Source organism: Seriola lalandi, unplaced genomic scaffold (assembly GCF_002814215.2).
Source record: "Seriola lalandi dorsalis isolate HSWRI2012SDOR001 ecotype SW California unplaced genomic scaffold, Sedor1 jcf7180002054616, whole genome shotgun sequence".
Taxonomy (NCBI): Eukaryota; Metazoa; Chordata; class Actinopteri; order Carangiformes; family Carangidae; genus Seriola; species Seriola lalandi.
The window spans coordinates 864,364-884,363 of record NW_019525169.1 but is presented as its reverse complement, the minus strand read 5'-3'; the positions used below and the strand labels follow the sequence as shown (position 1 = coordinate 884,363).

The 20,000-nt window shown below is 39.5% G+C and overlaps 1 protein-coding gene and 1 long non-coding RNA gene across 3 annotated transcripts in view; one reads left to right on the top strand and one right to left on the bottom strand.

Moving 5' to 3' along the window:
- Positions 1–12,077: 12,077 nt before the first annotated feature.
- On the bottom strand, positions 12,078–15,377 carry LOC147818352 (uncharacterized). Its single transcript, XR_015438043.1, has 2 exons — positions 14,908–15,377; positions 12,078–14,684 (listed from the first exon to the last, which is right to left on the bottom strand). It is a non-coding gene; the product is annotated as an uncharacterized LOC147818352 (long non-coding RNA).
- insig1 (insulin induced gene 1) overlaps positions 13,887–20,000 on the top strand; it is a 6,360-nt gene continuing 246 nt past the window's right edge. Inside the window, exons 1-6 of one of the 2 annotated variants that reach the window (XM_023420002.2) lie at positions 13,887–14,132; positions 14,292–14,663; positions 16,392–16,516; positions 16,789–16,955; positions 17,715–17,814; positions 19,616–20,000. The exon at positions 19,616–20,000 is cut by the window's right edge and continues 246 nt beyond it. In XM_023420002.2, the coding sequence (XP_023275770.1) occupies positions 14,075–14,132; positions 14,292–14,663; positions 16,392–16,516; positions 16,789–16,955; positions 17,715–17,814; positions 19,616–19,645 (852 nt within the window). In that variant the 5' untranslated portion in view covers positions 13,887–14,074 and the 3' untranslated portion in view covers positions 19,646–20,000. The remainder of the gene's footprint in view (positions 14,133–14,291; positions 14,664–16,391; positions 16,517–16,788; positions 16,956–17,714; positions 17,815–19,615) is intronic. The other variant, XM_023420003.2, reaches the window with a different exon arrangement.

The window sequence follows — 20,000 nt, the reverse complement described above, 5'->3', positions numbered from 1 at the left end:
AATAGAAGTGTGTTTTTTGTGTGACAGTAAATATACCAAATGTTACTATGTTCCTTATATGGTTATGTGTAGTGTTGTGGTGAAGTGGTTTGTTAAAAAATAAGAACAGAAAAGGATGGAAAGGGACATGAAGTCATTTATGGAAGATGTATTTTAAAAGATGAATCCTTTGTTCAGAATAAAGCCCAAACAAACAAACTCTCCACGAAGAAATTGAATTTTACTTTCCTCTCATTAATTTTATATATATAAAAAAATAAACCAATAAATGTTTGATGGCACAATCTGAAATACTATTACAGTTCTCTGGTTAACATCTGGCAATGTCTGGCCATTTCATACTGGAATTCGTTAGAAAAAAACATCACAGACCCTGAAAGTAGCAGAATTTCTTCATTCTTCATTCACAGGTATAAAGACAAACATGGAAAGTATTCATGGCGAGTATTAGAGTCTTTCATTCGGCAAAAGAGGCTTTTTCTTTCCTCACTGCAAATGGTTTACGCACAGTGAGCAGAGCAACATAAGAAAAGATTTGAAGATGAAAATACCGGATACCTCTGACAACTTCCTTACAAACTCTACAACTGGAATGGTTCAAATTATACTCTATTCTCTGTCAATTTCACACTTCACAAATGAAAAACAGCAAAAAAAAAATCCACTTTTTCAGTTTAAGTAATCCTGTGCACAAAAACAAAACATAGACAAAGCATTATGGTAGAATATAAACCAACATCTGTCAAGATTTTTCCATTCTTCCAAAAAAAAAATAAAAATAAAATGCAGGACCCAGGAGACTGAAGATGCAGGGAGATTCACTCCATGAGCGAAGCCAATATCTGTGTCAGTTCTAATGAGGCCGTTTGATGTGATTAACTGCAGGGCAATTATTGATCGTCACCACAGGCTAGTAATAATGATATGGCAGACTCACATCTATAATGAAGTGTTATTTATATTTTGGATTTTACTCTGGCTTGTTATATTTTCACAAAAGTTTTTTTTTTTTTTAATTATTCTCTTGACTGAACAAATTAATGAACAGTAAATAAAAATAGTCTACAATCAGGTGTGTGTGTTGTTACAGAATATATAGTTCCGGATTTAAATATTATAATAGTTTTAACTTTGCTTGACAAAGTAACTTGGCAGGATGTGTTTATAATTGTGTACTGTAGGTCTGTGTTTAAACTCTGGAGGCGCTGAGGATAGAAATCCCATCCGTGTGGCGTTGCAGCTTCTGTGCTTCTCTGACTCAGGGGCAAAACACAAACATCCCACAAAGAAGCAGAGACCAGCGAGGTGCCTCCTCTACGGCTTTGGCTCTGTTCGGTTCTGACAGCCTCTTCACATCTTCCAAAAAAAAAAATCAACCACAGTCGTCATCCAAATGTCTATTTGCTTTGCACCGGATTCAGATGCCAAAAAAGACACATTCTGCTCTTTCTGTGTGAGCAAACTCAGGGGAGGCGTTCTCACCTCTCTCTCTGCCTCTCGGTCACCACATTCAATAAAAACATATCGATTGCCATATAGTTTTTCAGTTTTCATTGATTCACATGTTCTGTGGCTCAGGAAAATTCTTCATGATGTTTTGCAAATGACTATCTTTTGACCATGATTGTTGAATGAATTTGCAACCCAAGTCCACATATGCAGATCAGTTGCATCACCAGGCTCTGATTGGCTTGGATGCTCCCTACAAACTTTTTTAGTATGGACGGTTTTTTTTTTGTTTTGAAAAGTTAACTACCCTTACACACACCCACTCAACACAACATTGATCACAAATGCCTAAATGAATGGCTTTTTTAAATTCCCACTATATATTTCTTTGCGTGACAGATTGTAAATGTGTTTTTCTTTAATGCTGGCATACTGTGCAATCTGCGCCCACTACAAAACACACACAAAAAAAATCATCCAATAGATGGACTAAAATAGACGGATTCCACAATGTAGCAGCAAATGAATCAAAGGCAGTGAGCCTGAGATAATCATAGCGAGTCACTCTGTGGAAAGATCAAAAGTAGAATATTTCTGCACCTGCCAGTGACTGTGCAGCGGCGTGTGTGTGTGTGTGTGTGTGTGTTTGTGTGAGTGTGTGTGTGTGTGAGTGTGTCAGGGTTGGCTGGCTCACCAGGGGAAAAAGGACTACACCTCCAGTCCTATAAGGACAAACACTGGATGACCGATGAGCCTGGACTGAATTCTCAGGTCTCATTTGTAAGCATCTTGATTTTCGAGGTTCAGGGTGATATTAGACGCAGGGGGCAACGTATAGACGCTTATTATTGGCTGAGGCGATGCTTTCAAGTGTTTCATCTGAGGAGTGTGGTGTCTTACATCCTGAACACATAATCATGCAAGTCCGAATGGTGAGATGAAAAGGATTCTTTCACATGAACTCTCACGTTTTAACCTGGTTTTGCCCTTTGGGAATTTCAGGCACAAATGTCAACTCCCTGATGCTTATAGTTTGTGTATGAAGAAAAACTGACTTATTTAAAAGCTTGCTTTTTTCCTTTAGTCTTAATGTTCCTGTTGTTCTATTCTTCCCTTTCTTGTCTTATCCTCATTTCATCCTTGTAAGGACTACTAAAATATTTATCTGTGCAAGAAACTACTATATATGTGTGGACCTACATTTCCACCCGTCCTCTCAGAACTGTGTGGCCTTGGGCTTCACTGACATCTCCCTTTACTCTCCTGTTAGTTGTCTTGCACCTGCCAAAGGTGTGGCAGCTTACACCTTTTCAGACACTTATGAGTCACAGTCATTTTGTATCATTGCTGACAGATGGGTGTCGTGTTACATGACTATTATTAGCAAAAGTAGCTAATTTAGTCTACTTCTACTTTACTATTTTGATTACGTAACTACTACAAGCATGAACACTCGCGTTGGAATAACGGGATGGTTTTCTGCTGACATTGAATGCAACATTATTGTGACTGATTAGATCTCTGCTTATGCTTATCTATAATTATGTGATGCCACCTTCGATTTAACTAATAACAATGTTAACAGTGTTAAATGTCCCGCTCTAACCACTGCAACAACACAGTGAGACAGCGAGGGACCTGTGCCTGCACACACAGTTGTCACCAGAGGTCTAATTAGGCAGCATAAGTGAAAACACCTGTGTGGGTGAGCTATGAGTGTGTGCAGGCTTTAATGTGGCTCCAGTCACACTATCATGAATAGCTGTCATAATCAGGTCAGCCTAAAGATAGCCTAAAGAGTTTACTACATTATGTAAATGTATTCATACAAAACACCTGGACACACACATCCTTTAACAATCAGTTTAGGTTATGATTCATAGACACTGAAAATGGTGACAAAAGTAATGAAAGTGTAAGGTAGGTTCTCGTTTAGTTATGTGAATACAGAGGCCAATTTGAATGTCATTAGGTTGACAATGAACAGATTTGCTAATCACATCCCTGCCGTGCAAACTGACCTTGTCTCATTACAACATGATCACACGTTCTTTGATAGGCATATAACTCCTGAATGGAAGAGCACTTAATTCAGGGAGAGTGTTTATGAAATTAACAGTTTGCATCCTGCCGGAGCTGACCTCCTTGGCACTGATGCACACTCAACTCTCAAAACAGTGCCAGGCTCGCTTTGAAGCAACTCAATTGAAATGTAGGATGAAACATTCTGGCGAATCGTAAAAGTATTATTGTGAAAGCTCCGACTGAAGGGCTCCAGTTTTAATTAGCAGAGCATGAGAATCCCGCAGGACTTTATTTTCAATTTTCCAATGACTGTTCTTTAACACATTTAATCTCCCCGATCTGTTAATAACCTCTAAGTTGATTAAAGTACATAATCGTCTTTATTCCTTTTTAATCTATTAAACCAATATCATTCTTCTGTCTCAAGGACTTTGCAAAAATCTACAGCCATATGTGGATCTGATTCCTTTTCTGTTCGCTCAGGATGATTGAGGACACACTGCTCACACACATAATGTAACTACCCTCTGATCCTATGGCTGGTACATTTCTCCTCATATGCATTCACATGTCTCAAGTGGGTGTCAAATGTCACACATCTGAGGCTCTGTTTGACTTGCTGGATCCACTTCCACCCTCAGCACTTAACCAACTAAAGGAGATTCTCCTCGGTTTGACTCACAAGCACTCAGGCACTGATGAAAGTCATGCCCCATTCAGAGTCTCGTTACAGTGGGGCAATGTGAGGCTCCAGGTTATGAAACGTTCCATTTATCGCACAGCGTGAAAATGTTAATCAATTCAAAAAGACATTGTGAGGATTTATGTAAGAGGTGACAAAAAAGTACAAAATACTTCACATTTTAGGTGCTTACCGGTGATATTCAGTTGATCAGTATTACAGTCTGGCCATGTTCAGATGGGATATTTTCCAACTCAAAGTATAGTGACGTCAAGCAGACCTACTTGACAGTCAAAGTAGGGTTTTTGATATGTATATTCACCGAAATTACCATCCTTGTTTCACAATCTCATGATTTCATTATCTGCAATTAGATGACAAGAGAACTTTTGTAATAATTGCCTGCAATTATTGGATAGCCGGCGCCCATTAGCATTTCGCTTGTTTCATGATTTAAAAGTGTTCTGTAAACCGCCAACTGTAATAGATCTAAGAGGAACAATTACCTATAAAGGGATGATAATGGCAGACTAAGTAGAAAACAATTTATCTGCCCAGCAAACAGCAGCACAGTTGTGGTTGCATAGCTCCAACAGGAAATGAGGACACATCTCATTTTCCAATGTGGCACATTGAGTAAATAATACAAAACATTGTTCATGATGTGACAGAAACTTGTATCAATTAAATCAATATATAAGGAAAAGATTACACTTTACACACTTTCCAGTGTACCTTTAAAACATGTTATCCCTGAAATTCATTCACAGGTAAAATACACTCCGGAGCCAGCACTGGAATGGAGAGTCACTTCTCTCTGACCCCTCTGGCCACCAGGTGTTATCAACAAATACGTCTGTCGCCTCCGTGGTCCCTGCTGGCAAAATGAGCCGAGAGAGATCTCAGCTCAAAATTGAAAATGTCTGCTGCTTAGACTGAAATAAACAACCTTTGGACAATGAATGTCCCTAAGTGCCATTTTTCGTCTCTCTACTTTCCAATTTATGGTACAACAGCGAGCACACAAATGTTTAATTAGCTTGCGTATTAGATGTCTGTGAGTCTCAGAAAGTTTGCAGCTTGTTGTCAAAATTCAAATTACCATAAAGGGGTTTTTTAATTTTCTTTTATAAATGTCTCGGCCAAACTAAAACTGGACATGTGTTTTTGCTTTGGTGCCATAGCAACACACTCTTACATCTGTGATGGAAATGATGAGGAGTGTGTCACCTGATATTCCAGTGAGTGCAGCTGTTTTTTTCTCACCTCTTCCCAGGTCTGAAACAGGTGTAAACATGCAATGATATAGCCTAAGACTCTATCGAGTATGTGGAAGAATACTGAAAGGATATAGGAGAGAAAGAGGGACAATTCAAAATCATTAGTCCTCTGTTGGCTGTTATGTGGCTGCCATCTGCTGGTGATTCTTGTGCAGCATGTCAACGCTGTGCTTTACCCTCACACACCACTGGGTGGGTACTGTACTACTGCATTTAGAGGCTTCAAACAGTTTTTCATGACTGGAAAAAAAAAAAAAAAACATAACTTGATAAAACTCTACCTTAAAATGCCACAGGGTTGTGTAATCATATTTCCATATAAAGTCTTGTTTTTGTTTCTTTTATCTCACAGATAAAGTCACACAGGCTCCAGCACTACCACTATTCTATTTTATCAGAGATATGGATCAGTCATACAAGCTGTCTGCCTCTGTCCAATAGTGACCTTGCAATAACTGCCACCCTTTATCAGTGAAAAAAAAATAGTACAATAACAACATGTACGTATGGATAAGAAACATAACAGTGATAACATAACTGTTCAAAGTGTAATAAAAAAGTTTCTCTAAATAAGTTAAACATTTATTATAATCTACTGTATATATGCAGTAAATTCCTAGATAAAGTCATTCATGAATCATATCATGGCTTCATAAGGAGATGATGGATGGTGGTCGGATGGTGTTTTGAAATGAATATGGCCTAATAATACCGGTTAATAATAAAGTTACTTCAAAGAATTGAGATAGTAATAGCTGAATCTAATACCCAGCGATCAGTATAATCACTGGTATAATGATACCATGTCATATTAGCAAGCAGATTATTACATTAACAGCTTTTATTACACGTTGAACCCCTGAAAGAGGACATTTCAACAAATGATGGCAGTATTCATTATGCTGTGTGTTCTGTCATGCTATTTATTTTTCATAGGACTTATGTTTGTTATGTTTAATTATAAGCAATCTGAGAAAAAAACAGCAGCCCCATTTTGAGCTGACATTCTCCTCTACAAATGAGAATAACACTCATTTAATACAATCTTTGAGCAGATCTCTTCGATAGCTGAGTTAGCAATTAGGTCTTCAAAATCTGCTCCCAAGTGTGGATGTAGCTTGAAAAGCGATGCTGTGATGCAAGGCTGAGGAAACAATTTAAAACAAAAGAAAATCACATGCTTACAATGCATCAAGGCTTCATCTGTGACAAGTGCAGGGCAGGCCAGCAAGGACAATGGTAGGACAGTTGTACGGGACAACACTGTTTAAACCTCCAGCCAGTCCAGTGACTGTCATGATCACATGATGTGAGTCTCTGGGTGTTCAATGTGACGTAATCAACTTTTGTCTGTTTGAGGTCATTTATTGGTGTGAACTGTTATTTTATTTTTCGTGTGAGTATTAAAAAAAATATATTAGGAAATGTTTAAACTATTTTGTATACTCTACAACTTGCACAAGTTTCATTTGTGTTTCACCTTTGGTTGAAATACAAACTTGTTCCAAACTTTGCAGGTATTCTATTCCATTTCTATAGAATGTGGACTTTTCTGTCAATAACGATAACGATAAATACAAGGTGAGTTAATTTTTGAACTTTTACACACTGCTTTCCCACACTAAGTATCTTTGGCAACTGGATTTTCAGCACTTCCCCTGATATGAGGCCACACTATGTTAAACATTAAGCTACAGCAAGAGTCAGCTTAGGAAGCAGGTTGCCTCAGGTGAAGGTGGTGTGATCAAAAGCAATTATCTTTAAATGTGAGGAGAGCTGAATACAACGGCTGTAAATACGTCATGTTCATTCTTTATAATGTGCAAAAAAACTTCAACAGGGGATTTGAAACATTTTTTTAAAAAGAAAACTGAGCTGTACAATGATGTGTCGCAATGGTATTGTTTTAACTTTGGACCGGTAAAGGAATACTTTGACATTTTGGGGAATATGTTTATTCACTTTATGGCAGAGAGTTACATTAGATGATAAATACTGCTCACAGCCAAGTTATCTTAACTTAGCACAAAGACTGGAAACGGGGGGAAACAGCTAGCATACCTCAGGTCAAAAGTACCAGCGCCAGTAAGGTTAACTTATTAATACACTACATCTTGTTGAATTTAAAGGAGCTATTTTTAAATTTTGCTATTTCTACATAGCCAACGTTAGCATTAACAGCTGTTAGCTTACCAGTCTAGGTGAAACTTTGCAAGTTCAGCAACATTCACCCTTGCTGACTCTTTGTCTGACTAGAAACCACGTTCAGCGGCAGAGAAAGTTTGATGTAATGTAGGTAGAGCCAGCAGCTGGCTAGCTTATGTACAGGTTAAAATGTGCGTTTTAGAGGTGCTAGTAGGCAGATTTTGTTTCCAGTCTTTATGCTAACTTAACCTAACCATCTGCAGTGTACGCATGTGAGAGCGGTGTCAATTTTCTCTACTAACTCTGTGCAAGAACTCAAATTACCATATATTACCAAATGTACTATTTCTTTGAAGTGAATTTATTTAAATTATGCTATTGCATTCATTTTGGACAGCAAAGTCAATATCAACAAAATTTGTGCCCCTTGATTTAATGTTGCTAATACGTAACCCTTTCTGGAATTGTGGAATTAATGACTGACAGATTTTTTCGTTGAAGACATTTCAGCTGAATGAGTTTCATTAGCTATTAGTCATCTGCCCAAACCCCAGTGAAATCACCATGGATGGGTGCTGTCATCGTGAGCTGTCTTATTATTCACTGTCTGTAAAACAGCTCCAGGATTTGTCTGTGGATTACATCATCATTAAATTCTGTCTCTGTGCAGTTCAGCTTGGTGAGAAGATTTACCAAATCAAACACCAGTGTACAGTAAAAAAAAACATGAGCTGTATTTTAAGATCATTGTTCAACTTTACATAAGATCTGTCTTTTGCTCTTACTATGTGTCATTCTCCCTCTTAGTATCTCTTTCTCTCACACAGAAACACAAATGTACTCACAGAGGGAGCAGCAGTGATTGGTCGAAAATGACACCTGAGATCATTTAGGATGCTCATTGGCTGTTGGAACTGTGCTGTTCATGGGCACTTTGAGTGTGGCTGACTTGAGCAGAGCTTTTGTGTAAACATGCCACATATACAGGCACGGGGCTGCAGTATTACAGACACCTACAGTATGCTGCAATCTAGAGCAGTCACATACATGGCCTACGACAAAATGGTACTTTTGTAAAGATAATAATGTTCCGTTTTCGTAAGATTGTCAGAGGGTGTTAATTCAGCATTATAAGTTATGAGTTTTTTAGTTTGTGCTGTTGACTCACAAACTCTGTTTACTAAACTGCACTAAAATGGTAAAATAATTAGAAATACTGCCACCATTTGCCCTGTAGACATCACCTTTTCACCTTGAAAGATAACAAATTGAAGTCTTTTCCTTTATGGTGAAATGGCTATTAAAAGGTCAACAGCAGCAATGAGCTTAACAGTGGGAAGCTCACAGCTGATAAGAGCAGAGGATAGTGTAGTTTATCACAATAGACTAATACTGAAGGTTATATACCAACTTAAAGGAGTAGTTTGACATTTCTGGAAACAGGCTAATTCGCTTGCTTGGTGAGAATTAGATGAAAAGATTGATACCACTCACATGTCTCCACTGTAAATATGAAGCTGTAGCCATCTGTAAATTAGAAACAGGGTGAAACAGCTAACTTAGTCCAAAGGTAATAAAATCTCAGACCCTGTAATGCTCACTAATTAATACCTCATTTATTTTATCTGTACAAAAAGCCAAAGTGTAAAAATGACGATTAAATAAAGGTCAGACTGGCTGTTTTGTCCTGTTTCCTGCCTCTGTGCTAAAATAAGCTAAGCTAAGCTAACCTGCTGATTGCAGCTACAAATTTACCATACAGCCATGAGAGTGGCATTGACTTTCTTTTCCAACTTTTGGCAAGAAAGACGAATTTCTCCGAATGTCAAACTATTCCCTGAAACAACCACATCAAATCCAGGTCACTGTCTCTGAAATATAAAAATGTTTATTCTCTGGAAACCGCAGTTTGTTTGTCTTGTAGCTCCGGTTCAGGATCTGTTTATCATCCCTTAAAACCCACATATTCTTTCTGTTTTGGCATAATACACCCAGAAAATAAGCATGTGGTACAGAAAAGGGTGTAGGATCTGGCTATAGAAAAAGGTGAGCTGCTCTGAAACAATTTTGGAGCTGAGCGCTAAAGAACAAAGGGGCTGGGAGATTGCATCCTGGTGCCACGCCCTCGGGCTGTAGAGTCAGGGCCTTTATGGTATCCTTTGTTAAGCTGCTTGATACACTCTATACCCCAGAATCCCCTTTCATCTTCCATGGCACAGTGAGAGGGAGAGGGAGCTACTGAAAAGGTTGTGTGTGTGTGTGTGTGTGTTGAGAAGAGTGCCCAGAAAGCATTGAAGCAATGGAAAGAAAGAAAAGGAGGAAAATAGGGCTGGAGAATTTTGATCAAACTGTGGATTATTAATCTAGTGATAAAAAGGGATGGATGCTACAGTTAACTATGGTGGATTTACATGAAAATATCATCCTTATTAATGGGTTACACAGTTTCAATGCTCTCTAAATGTGCAGTATCTTGGCACTTACTGAGGAATGCATGCAATGATTTTTGACACCTGAACTAGAAGGAATACACGGGATGAAGCCAAAACCGTTTTCATCTTAATCAACTATCCGAGAGGATGGATTAGGATGTTTCCCTTCATAATTTCATACAGGATTGAGGAACAAAATTGTCAAGCTCGAGTTTGATAGATCAATTTACCAGCTGTTCCAGCAGGCTTTTCCTTTAGCTATAATTCAATCCCTCCCAGTCTAACAGCATAATCTATGACACGCTTGATCTGCTATTCATTTGAAGTGTCGAAGCATCCTGCTTTATCTTCTGATGTGGCTGAGACCTCCTCGACGCCAGCGCCAGCACTGCTGGTTGCTAGGAGCTATTTGCTATATGCCGAGTCATTTTCATGGTTATTATAGCCCTGCATTAGCTAACATACAACTTGTGATTTAAGCTTCCACATTAATGCGCATGTTACTGTCAGTAGAAGCACTAGAAGCAATCTAAATTTCCATAGTGGTGTCATATTTTTCACCATCAACCTTTTTTGCCTTCTTTTGTTAATATAATAAGATATTTAACATGTCGTGTGTGGAAGTCCTCTCAGGTCACGCGTATCCAGCAAACAGATTTTTTTCTCTGTAGATTACCACGTACACATATAAACAGTAAAGCAAAGACAGAGATCTACACACTGGCACCCACACATACACACACTCACTGCTGTAGGCTTTTATCCTCAGGCACCTGGATTGCCAAGAATTACATAGAGAGAAACTTATTCATTTGGGAAACATACACACGCTCCTTCCCAGAGACGAGCCTTCAACATACTCATTTTGTCCTGGGGCAGAGAAGAATACTATTGTTGGATTAATGGGATGGTGTAGTAGTTTGGGGCCTTGGGGAGCTCCCTGTAGGTGCACCCTTCTCTTTCTGACCTCCTTTCTCCCCTTTGTGAGACTGTTAGACTGTGGCGATTTATCTGTGTTAACCACATGGTCCGCTGAAATTAGGAGTAAATATGACTGATGTCATTATCTATGGGTTGCAGCAAAGTGAATGTCTCTGAATGTCATTTCAGGACCACGACAGCGTGTTTGTATAGAGGTCATGAGTGAGGATCTATGCCATTACATCCAAGCATATTTTAAGAAAAGCTATGAAATGAGTGAAGAAGAAAAAGAAACCTGTTCTGATAGTAATTTCTTCTTTGGCAGTCTTCTCATCCTGTAAGACATGCTGTATTTGTTCAAACCCTCTGCATACACCAACACAACACTAAGCACTCAGAAATGTGACGGGAGGACAAATGCAAACTTTTCAACCCTCAATATACTTTCATGCTTGACTTATTTAGTACAAAATGGTGAAACAGCTCCAATGGAGGGCAACTGTGACATTTATATTTAACCATTCAGTTATCACTGCCATTTTAGAAATGGCATTTTCTCATTCAATTCAAGTGGAACCAATTTAAACTTGGTCAATTTGAATGTGTTGCCTGGAAACTGTAACTTATAAGATGATTTATACACCCATATGTAATACTTACATTCAAAAACTCATTCCGAAACTGCTTTAGCGGAACTAACAAAGCTGCTTTATCTATTCAATTGTGTGACGATATGGTTAGTGACTTATAATATGAAAGTCAATAGAATAAAGTAGCTTCACCTCCACTACATTTGCCATCAGTGTTTGTAGGTACAATAAGACTACAGCCATGCTAGTAGCTCTGTGAGTCTGTGCTTATACACAGCAGTGCTTTGAGTTGATTAGTGCTAATTAGCAAACATCAGCATGCTATGATGCTCACAATGCTAACATTCCTGCTAAGCAGAAATAATACTTACCATGTTCACCATCTTAATTTAGCATGTTAACATGCTAATATTTGCTAATTAGCACTAACTACAAAGTACAGCTAAGGCTGATGGGACAAAGCCATAAACCAGAGTACTGGATAAATTGACATTTTGACCTGATGATGGCGCTAGATGGAACAGAATGCTTGTGCCAAATCTTACAGCAGTGCTAAAGTTGTCATCACACTTTTACTCAGAACCACAAACATAACCCCATGGTGAAAGCCATCACGAAAGTGATTACAAAGCATGAACATCTGTACAAAGTTTTGTGCTACTGGATTAGTGTCAGAGAATCACCATAGAAAGTAGTAGCCTTGATCCTTCAAACAGTTGTTGAGATATTTCAGTCTGGACTAAACTGGTGGACCGACAGACCGACATTGCTAGCCCTAGAGCCATGTGGCAAAAAAGTCTCTGATGTTCCTGCAATGTTTCCATGTCTGTTTTCATAAATATAGTTATTGGGTGCTTTACCAATATTCGCAGTAATTGGAGCATCATTTTCCTCCACATGGCACATCAAATCAGCCATAAAAAGAAGAGATAAATTCAGCAGTTGAGTTAAGGCTTTGAAGCTGAATACTGGGTGACAACCAGAAATCAGTCACCACGTTGCGTAGTTCTGCATTTTAGCACCACATAATTGCAAAAACAAAAAATGAATACAATACCCTGAGACATCGGCAGCACAGTTAATTACACCAAAAAAAGGATTTTAATTAAACTTAATTGAAAAGAAATGGTATCTGATTGATACGCTCTCTGGTTTTGTTTACCAAATTTGCTGTAGGTCATGGAGCATTGCTCAATTTTGCAAGCCAATTTGCATGAAAAAGATGATTCACCCATGGTATTGCTCTCTACAAAGTGCCAGCAGCTGAAATTAAGTAAATATGATTTAGTTTGGGACTTTTTGACAGTTAAGTTAAAATGATAGAAATGTTTGTTAATCGCTGTGGAGAAATATTGTAGTATCATTTTATTTTAAAAAGTTGCAGCAGTGAGTCTTCACCTGCATGTGTGTTGGTGTGTTTCACTGTCAAATATATGGGTACTGTTCCCTGTGCATGTCCTAAGGCACAGAGGATGAGAAAACATGCACCTATATATACATGCTTTTTGCTGCACGTATGGAATGCGTGGAAGATTGTTATGTCACTGCCCTATAGACGCCTGGCTGGGTCACACAGGTTCTTGTAAAACATGTTTCCATGTTGTTGTCGGTCCTTGAAAGACTATGTCAAGCGGGCAATGAACCTTTTTCCCATTCACATAATCATTGGCATACGTGCAGGGGCCCTACATACCATCCCTGCACACTCCTTCTTGTGAGACACACCTCCTCTATCCTGACCAGAAGTTCAACAACTTCTCACAAACATCAGAAAAAAAGTTGTGCCACTAACCTCATTTCTCAAATGCTGCATATATATATATATATATATATATATATATATATGCAGCGTTTTGTTATATATATATAAATAAAGGTCCTGTTTAACTGGGGTTAGTTTATGAAAAAGTAGTCTGCTGGAATACTAAGAGAGGAAGATCTGTAAAAGTTGAACTGTTTATCCAATAAGGATCAAGCTCAAGTTCTGATATTAGCCTGGTAAACACATCTTTCTTCTTAGAAAACAATTATAATGGATACATATTGCAACTGTGGATTTCAGTTCTGCATTCACAATGACATTTTGGGCTACTTTTATTGTATTTTTTGCAACTACATTTCCAATTTTGCTCTAATAATAACCCATTTTGATCTTGTTGAATGCTGTTTCCTTGCACTAACTAAGAGTTACATATGTTTTACTGCCATGTAAAGTAGCTGTCTGTTTCCACTTTCACTTCAGCTCTCCTGCCTCCTGGTTTGTGCGTCTGTCCCGGACGAGGGGGCGGTGGGGTGGCGTCACGTCATATCAGCCGCCGCGCTCTGATTGGCTGCCGATTCTCACCCGACACAGCTGTGATTGTTTTCTGCAGAGGAAGCTCTTGTCCCTGGTATGAGCTCTGTGCTGTGGAATGGAGCAGCACTGTGTGTTTTTTTCTCTCTGTGTGCGTCTGCTAAAGATGATGTGAACAAACAACGTGATTGCAGTCCTTGTTGTAAAGAGCAGGAAAACAAGGAGGGGGTCCCGGCTTAATCATTTCCGCGGCGCGAATGAACACGAGAGCTGGTTTCTGTTTGGAGCAGACACTGAAGACGTCTGGAGATCAAGGTATGGAGCGATCATCGCAGCCTTTTCTCGCTGTAGTCTAACTTAGTTTTAGCAGAATCCGGAAAACATAACTGTTCATCTCTCATTCAGCAACGCATCTTTACACTTGTGAGCTACATGTGTCTCTTTGTTACAAATATGTATCTAAAGTCATGACAGTGGTATTTCCTTCTCCCTCAGCCCTAAAGTGCCAAATGCCCAGACTAGAGGACCACTGCTGGAGCTGCTCCTGTGCATCAAGGGTAGAAACTAAGCACTCATCATCTGGAGCAAACTGGTTAGCATCCAAAGCTGAAGAAATGATGTCCATCATCACCTCGGTGCTCAGCAATGCCTACGGCTCGCTGCACGACGTCCGGACGGCCAACCTGATCCGCCGGGGTCTCGTCCTCTTCACGGTGGGAGTGTTCCTCGCCCTGGTGCTCAACTTGCTGCAGATACAAAGAAATGTCACCCTGTTTCCCGAGGAGGTGATGACAACTTTGTTTTCGTCTGCCTGGTGGATCCCGCCTTGCTGCGGCACAGGAGCCGGTGAGTAGACAGCAGTGGTGGCTGGGATAAATAAAGTTTATTAGTGTGTTATAAATAGTTTTGGAGAGCAGTTTGACCAAGGTTATCAGTAGTTTGTTGCTAAGTTTGGGACAAAGGAATGTGGGAAGGGGAGGGGTTAAAGTGCACCAGCTTTTTCCTTATAAAGAGACATTTATAATGACAAATAAAGCCATTAAAATCAAATTTACCAATCATTTATAGTCGGTAAAAGTTTGATAATCACCTCTGAGTGGTTTATTGCATCACACGCCATAAGAGGCAATAGAAAAGTGCCATTTTAAACTATATAAGGCAGGAAAACGATACCTCTCTATAACTGCCACTGAACCCAGCTGCTGTATGATCATGTGGTAATGAATCATCATTCGGCTTTGTTTTTGTTGGCTATTATATAAACCTTCCTCTCTTGTGCTGCACTAGACTTGATGGTTTTGTCTGGCAGTCAGTTATGAAAAAAAAAAACTGACTTTGCACAGATGGTAGCGATTCTCGTGCTCTGATTGGTCGCAACAGCCGGACACGAGGTGAGCTGCGCGCTCATTGGCCGGTGTCATAACGGGTGAGCTGAGTGGGAGGTACTTTCAAGGCCAGGAACCAGGAAGTTGGGAGGGAAAAAAACAAGCGCGTATATAGTCTGCTCCACCCACCATGTGCTGCAGGGCAGAAAACAAATGGAAGTGGTGGTTTAGTTTCATGTTTTTACTGTCTGTTGCTTTATTAATGTTTCACAGTGCCATGTAGGGACTTGTTTAAGGTATTCATTACTGAGGTCACAGTTAACTTACTGTAACTTTTGGTGTGTATTTATCCTCTATAATCCCAATTATGTCTGCTTTTTTGATTTAACTTTTAACTGTTCAGTTTATAAAATGTAAGAAAATACACAAAACTATCCTTCACTAGTTTCCTTGTCTACGGTGAAATGAAATAGAGAAAAGAAGCAAGGCGTCACATTTCAAAAGCTGGGACCAGCAAGTGTTTGGTATATCTTCCTTGATACAAGATTGATTATGACAGTATAACTAGATTCAGGATTAGTGTATTATATAACGTGTCTGTAAGGACTACAACAAATTTTTTTTATTGAATAATCACACAAAAATTGGACAGGTGGTTATTTTCGCATATAAATATTTGGTCTGGGGAATTCCAAGGGAAAAATGTTCAAGTTGGCTTCTTCTATTAGACCAACAGTTCAAAACCCAAATATATTCCCTTTACTGACACTTAAGACAAAGAGAAGCCTGAAATTCTTTTTGCTGGAAAAGTTTGAATAAGTTTCAGATAATTTTTCTGTCAAATCAACTAATCGATTCATTGAATAATGAATCGATTTCAGCTCTAATTAATATAACTTTTTCAGAGATATATACGTTTCTGTGGTATTTTCTATAGTGTCCTCTTTTTAGTTGTTTTTTACTTTATTGACAACATGTAGAAGAAAATGTAGGTCAAGAGTTTGACTTTACATAGAAATTAGGAATAACACCAAAAGTCAAACAAAAAGAAGTTTAAAAATTGAAATAAAATAATGTTTAGGGCTTTCAAGTGTTTTTACCGTAGGTGTATAAATCATTCACTAATTATGGAAACGCATGTTCAGCAAATAATCCCACACAGCAGCTCTATGACAGGATTTGCCCTCTGGCTTTTCACAGAATTTCTGCTTATCTTGTGTAATTTGGGTCTGTTTGTTCCCTTTTGCAGCTGTTGTCGGCCTGCTGTACCCCTGCCTCGACAGCCATCTGGGAGAGCCGCACAAGTTCAAGAGGGAGTGGGCCAGCGTCATGAGGTGCATCGCAGTGTTCGTCGGTATCAACCATGCCAGTGTTGTATCCTTTCACAAAGAACTCATGTTGTAGACTCATAGATTTTACTGTTGTCCGTCATTAAGTGTGTCACGGCCGAAGAATGAGGGGGAAAAGTCGTCCTTCCATTGCTGGTTTGGACAGGATCTAAAGCAGGAGATTTGTCCTTCTTTACCCCTTACCCTTAAGAAGTGATGGAACTTGGTGCTAGCAGGTCATCCAAATATTTGAGTAAGAACTAATCCCATGCTAGCGTCACACTGTTTGACTTTGTCCTTAACTGGCCCGTAACACAGAAACTAGACTTCGACAACAATGTGCAGCTCTCCCTAACGCTGGCAGCCTTGTCCTTGGGCCTGTGGTGGACCTTCGACCGGTCCAGGAGCGGCTTTGGTCTGGGCATCACCACCGCCTTCCTAGCTACTGTGATCACGCAGCTGCTGGTCTACAACGGAGTCTACCAGTAAGTCAGCAATTCCAAAGTTTCACTTTTGAGGAAACAAAACTGATGCTGTGAGTGCTTTGTCATCACTAATTTTTGGTTTCATATTACACCCAAGAAATACTCTGCTGCTCGGTTTAAGTGTTCTTTATACAGCTATGAGAGTAAGTCACACCCTGGTGTGAAGGAAGCACTGGATGTACTCCCACCTGTCTGATTCCAAAAAAAGATGTGGCAGATAACACAAAAAAGTATTGAGTTATATTTTTGGTATTCCCCTTATCTCTGGGAACCCAATTAACAGCCCATCCTACCTACTTCAGCGGCATATCATCAAAACCACGCAGCTGAGAAAAGGGACTTTTGCCCACGATAGGAGGTTCAAAAGGCAGCCGCAGCTCACGCTGACTTCACAAGGTAGAAACGCAGGGGGAGGAGTGAGAGTTGATAATTATAATTTCCAATATGACAGGTCTTGTATGTTTTTCCCACTCAGAGATCTGTCAGAGATCTTTCTGGCTTTGTCTTTAAGACGCGTTTTCGGCTTGTCAGAATTGATGCGTCTTATTCTAGAGTTTTGCCTGAGGGGAAAGGCGAGACATAATTTGCTTATTACAGGATAACTTGTTTAGCTCTGGAGGGAATTCTGTTTTATTGTTTGACCTCGCCGCCCGGGAGGTCAGAGGTCAGACCTTAGAACAGTGTCACTACACCTGATGTGCATCATTAAAGATGATATTTCATGAGATGTTTTTTGTTGTTGTTCTCTCCCTCTTTCAGGTACACATCTCCAGACTTCTTGTATGTACGCTCCTGGCTCCCATGCATATTCTTCTCAGGCGGTGTTACTGTGGGGAACATTGGACGCCAACTTGCCATGGTAAAGTTTGGAACCATTCATAACATATATAATCTTGTAACTAAAGGGTCAAACTCCAGCTGTAGCCTAAAATCAGTCTCATGTCACTTACTGTAAAACACTGGTCAAGTGTGCGTTTAGTGAGCAAGTTACAGAAATGACTAGACGCTGTTTCTTTATCCAACAGCTCTTGTAGCATCCATTATGTATTTGATATTTCACTGCATGTATTAGCTGGAAGTTGTGTACAGGTTGGCAGCTTTCAGGCATACTGCCCTTTAAAACAGCTACCAAACCAGTTTCAGTCCTGCTGCTCTTGGTCTATTGTTTTGCAGTAACACAATAGTTCCTGATCTTGATCTGGAGGCCTTTTCCAATTTGCTAAGAATAAAGCCGAGGCGTAAACACCTGTGACTCCTCGGATGATTTGGAAGTTTGTGTCATCTTCACACAAAATCTCCCTCCACATTTATCCGTATCAGCCTTCAAAAATGTGCACGTTGAACCCCTCTGCGCTCCGCCTGAGCAGCTAAACAGAAAATGATGACTTCAAAAGACTCCCCTGCACCGCACGTGCTTTATTTGCAATTATTTAGCTGAACCAGAACAGCAGATAACATTGTCAAATGAGCTTAAAGTTGCGCAAATAGCACTGGACGCCCCCCTTTTACTTCATAATTATCCCATCAAGTCAGCTTTGATGTCTTCATTAAGCCTCTGCCCAGAAGCCTCACCTCATTCTGTCTGTAAAGTAAGAGTCCCGTCACTCCCTCAGTTTGACTCAGTGAAAGCGTGAAAGCAGATTAAGAGCTGTTGTTTTTCACAGTCGTGGCGAGACACAGAGCCAGTCAGGACTCGGCCGACCAGAGGGTCATTTGCTACTTGTTGTTTTTGTTTGTGATGAGGCCTGAAGAATGTTGGCACAAGTCCGCACTCGTGGTTTTGTTCTGTGTTTTTCTCCCTTTCGCTCCAGTGGGTCAGTTATGAGGATCAGGATCAGGAGGAACATGAGACTTTTGTTTTTTCCCCCTTTCAAAATGTTTTTTTGCGTGGCTTGTTCTTCTTTTATTTTGGGTTTAAGCCAGTTACAGTGAAACAATCAGTTTGGCAGCATTAACCACACAGACTTTAGATCTGAATGGCACCATTTTATTATTTTATTATTTTACCAAGTTACAGTCAGATGTGTAGTTTTAGAATCTAAGTTGAAATATGAGCTGAGTACACAAACTGTTGAGACCTTTATCTCTGAATATATTTTAAATGTTTTGCGATGGATAAAATGAGTAAGGGGAAGTTTTGTGCGAGCAAACTGTACTTTGTACCTTTCTTTGTGTAAAATGTTCCGCTGACATTTGGAAAAAGCCAAATCATCAAAACAAGAAGGAACTGAGAGAAAATAACTCAATCCATATTTCATATAGACTGAAATCCATATTTGTTTGAAGGCTGCTCACTGCAAATAAAAATCAGGAACTTGTCCACAGAGTTCGGTTTCAGCTGCAGTTTTATTTTGAGTTTACAGGAAACTGAACTGTTCATGCGTGATTCCAGTCTTGAAAAGAAATCACCTGAGGCTGTTAAAAGTTGTCCTATAATAGTAGTTAGCAGTTTAGATGTTTCTCTATACATTAAGTTGACCTTAGCTGCCACCTGGACACAACACAGACGCTTGGTCCCATTTCTACTGTATCCAAATGTAACCATCGTATTGTACCTACAGATATCCTGACTGGATTTTCTGATTGCTGCATTAATCAAGTGATTGATTAGTTATTAACAACGGGCTTCTTCTTCTTCTTCTTCTCCGGCTTCCCTTCAGGGTGGTGTTGAGAAACCCCACATGGACTGAACGGCGGTAAAGGCAGAAAAAAACCCCGGCGAAGGACACCCAATGCAAAAAAAAAAAAAAAAAAAACGGACTAGTTATGTGAAGAACGGGGAGGAGAATAGGAGAGAAAAGACTCATTGTTTTTGACTTCATCCGTTGTTCTCATAACAAAGTGCGGGTCAGAAAAAAGCCCCTCATCTAACGTGCCATGTCCTCTGCACCTCCTTGTGGCCAAACAACCTCTCCCTCCCACCTCTGTTGTTCCCCTTTAGCATTAAGGCTTCCTTGCCTTTTTTTTTTAAAATGTTTTTGTTCTTTTTTTTTTTTTTTGAAGTGAACTGTTGTGACTGGTTTTATTTTCACGCTGGAAGTGTGT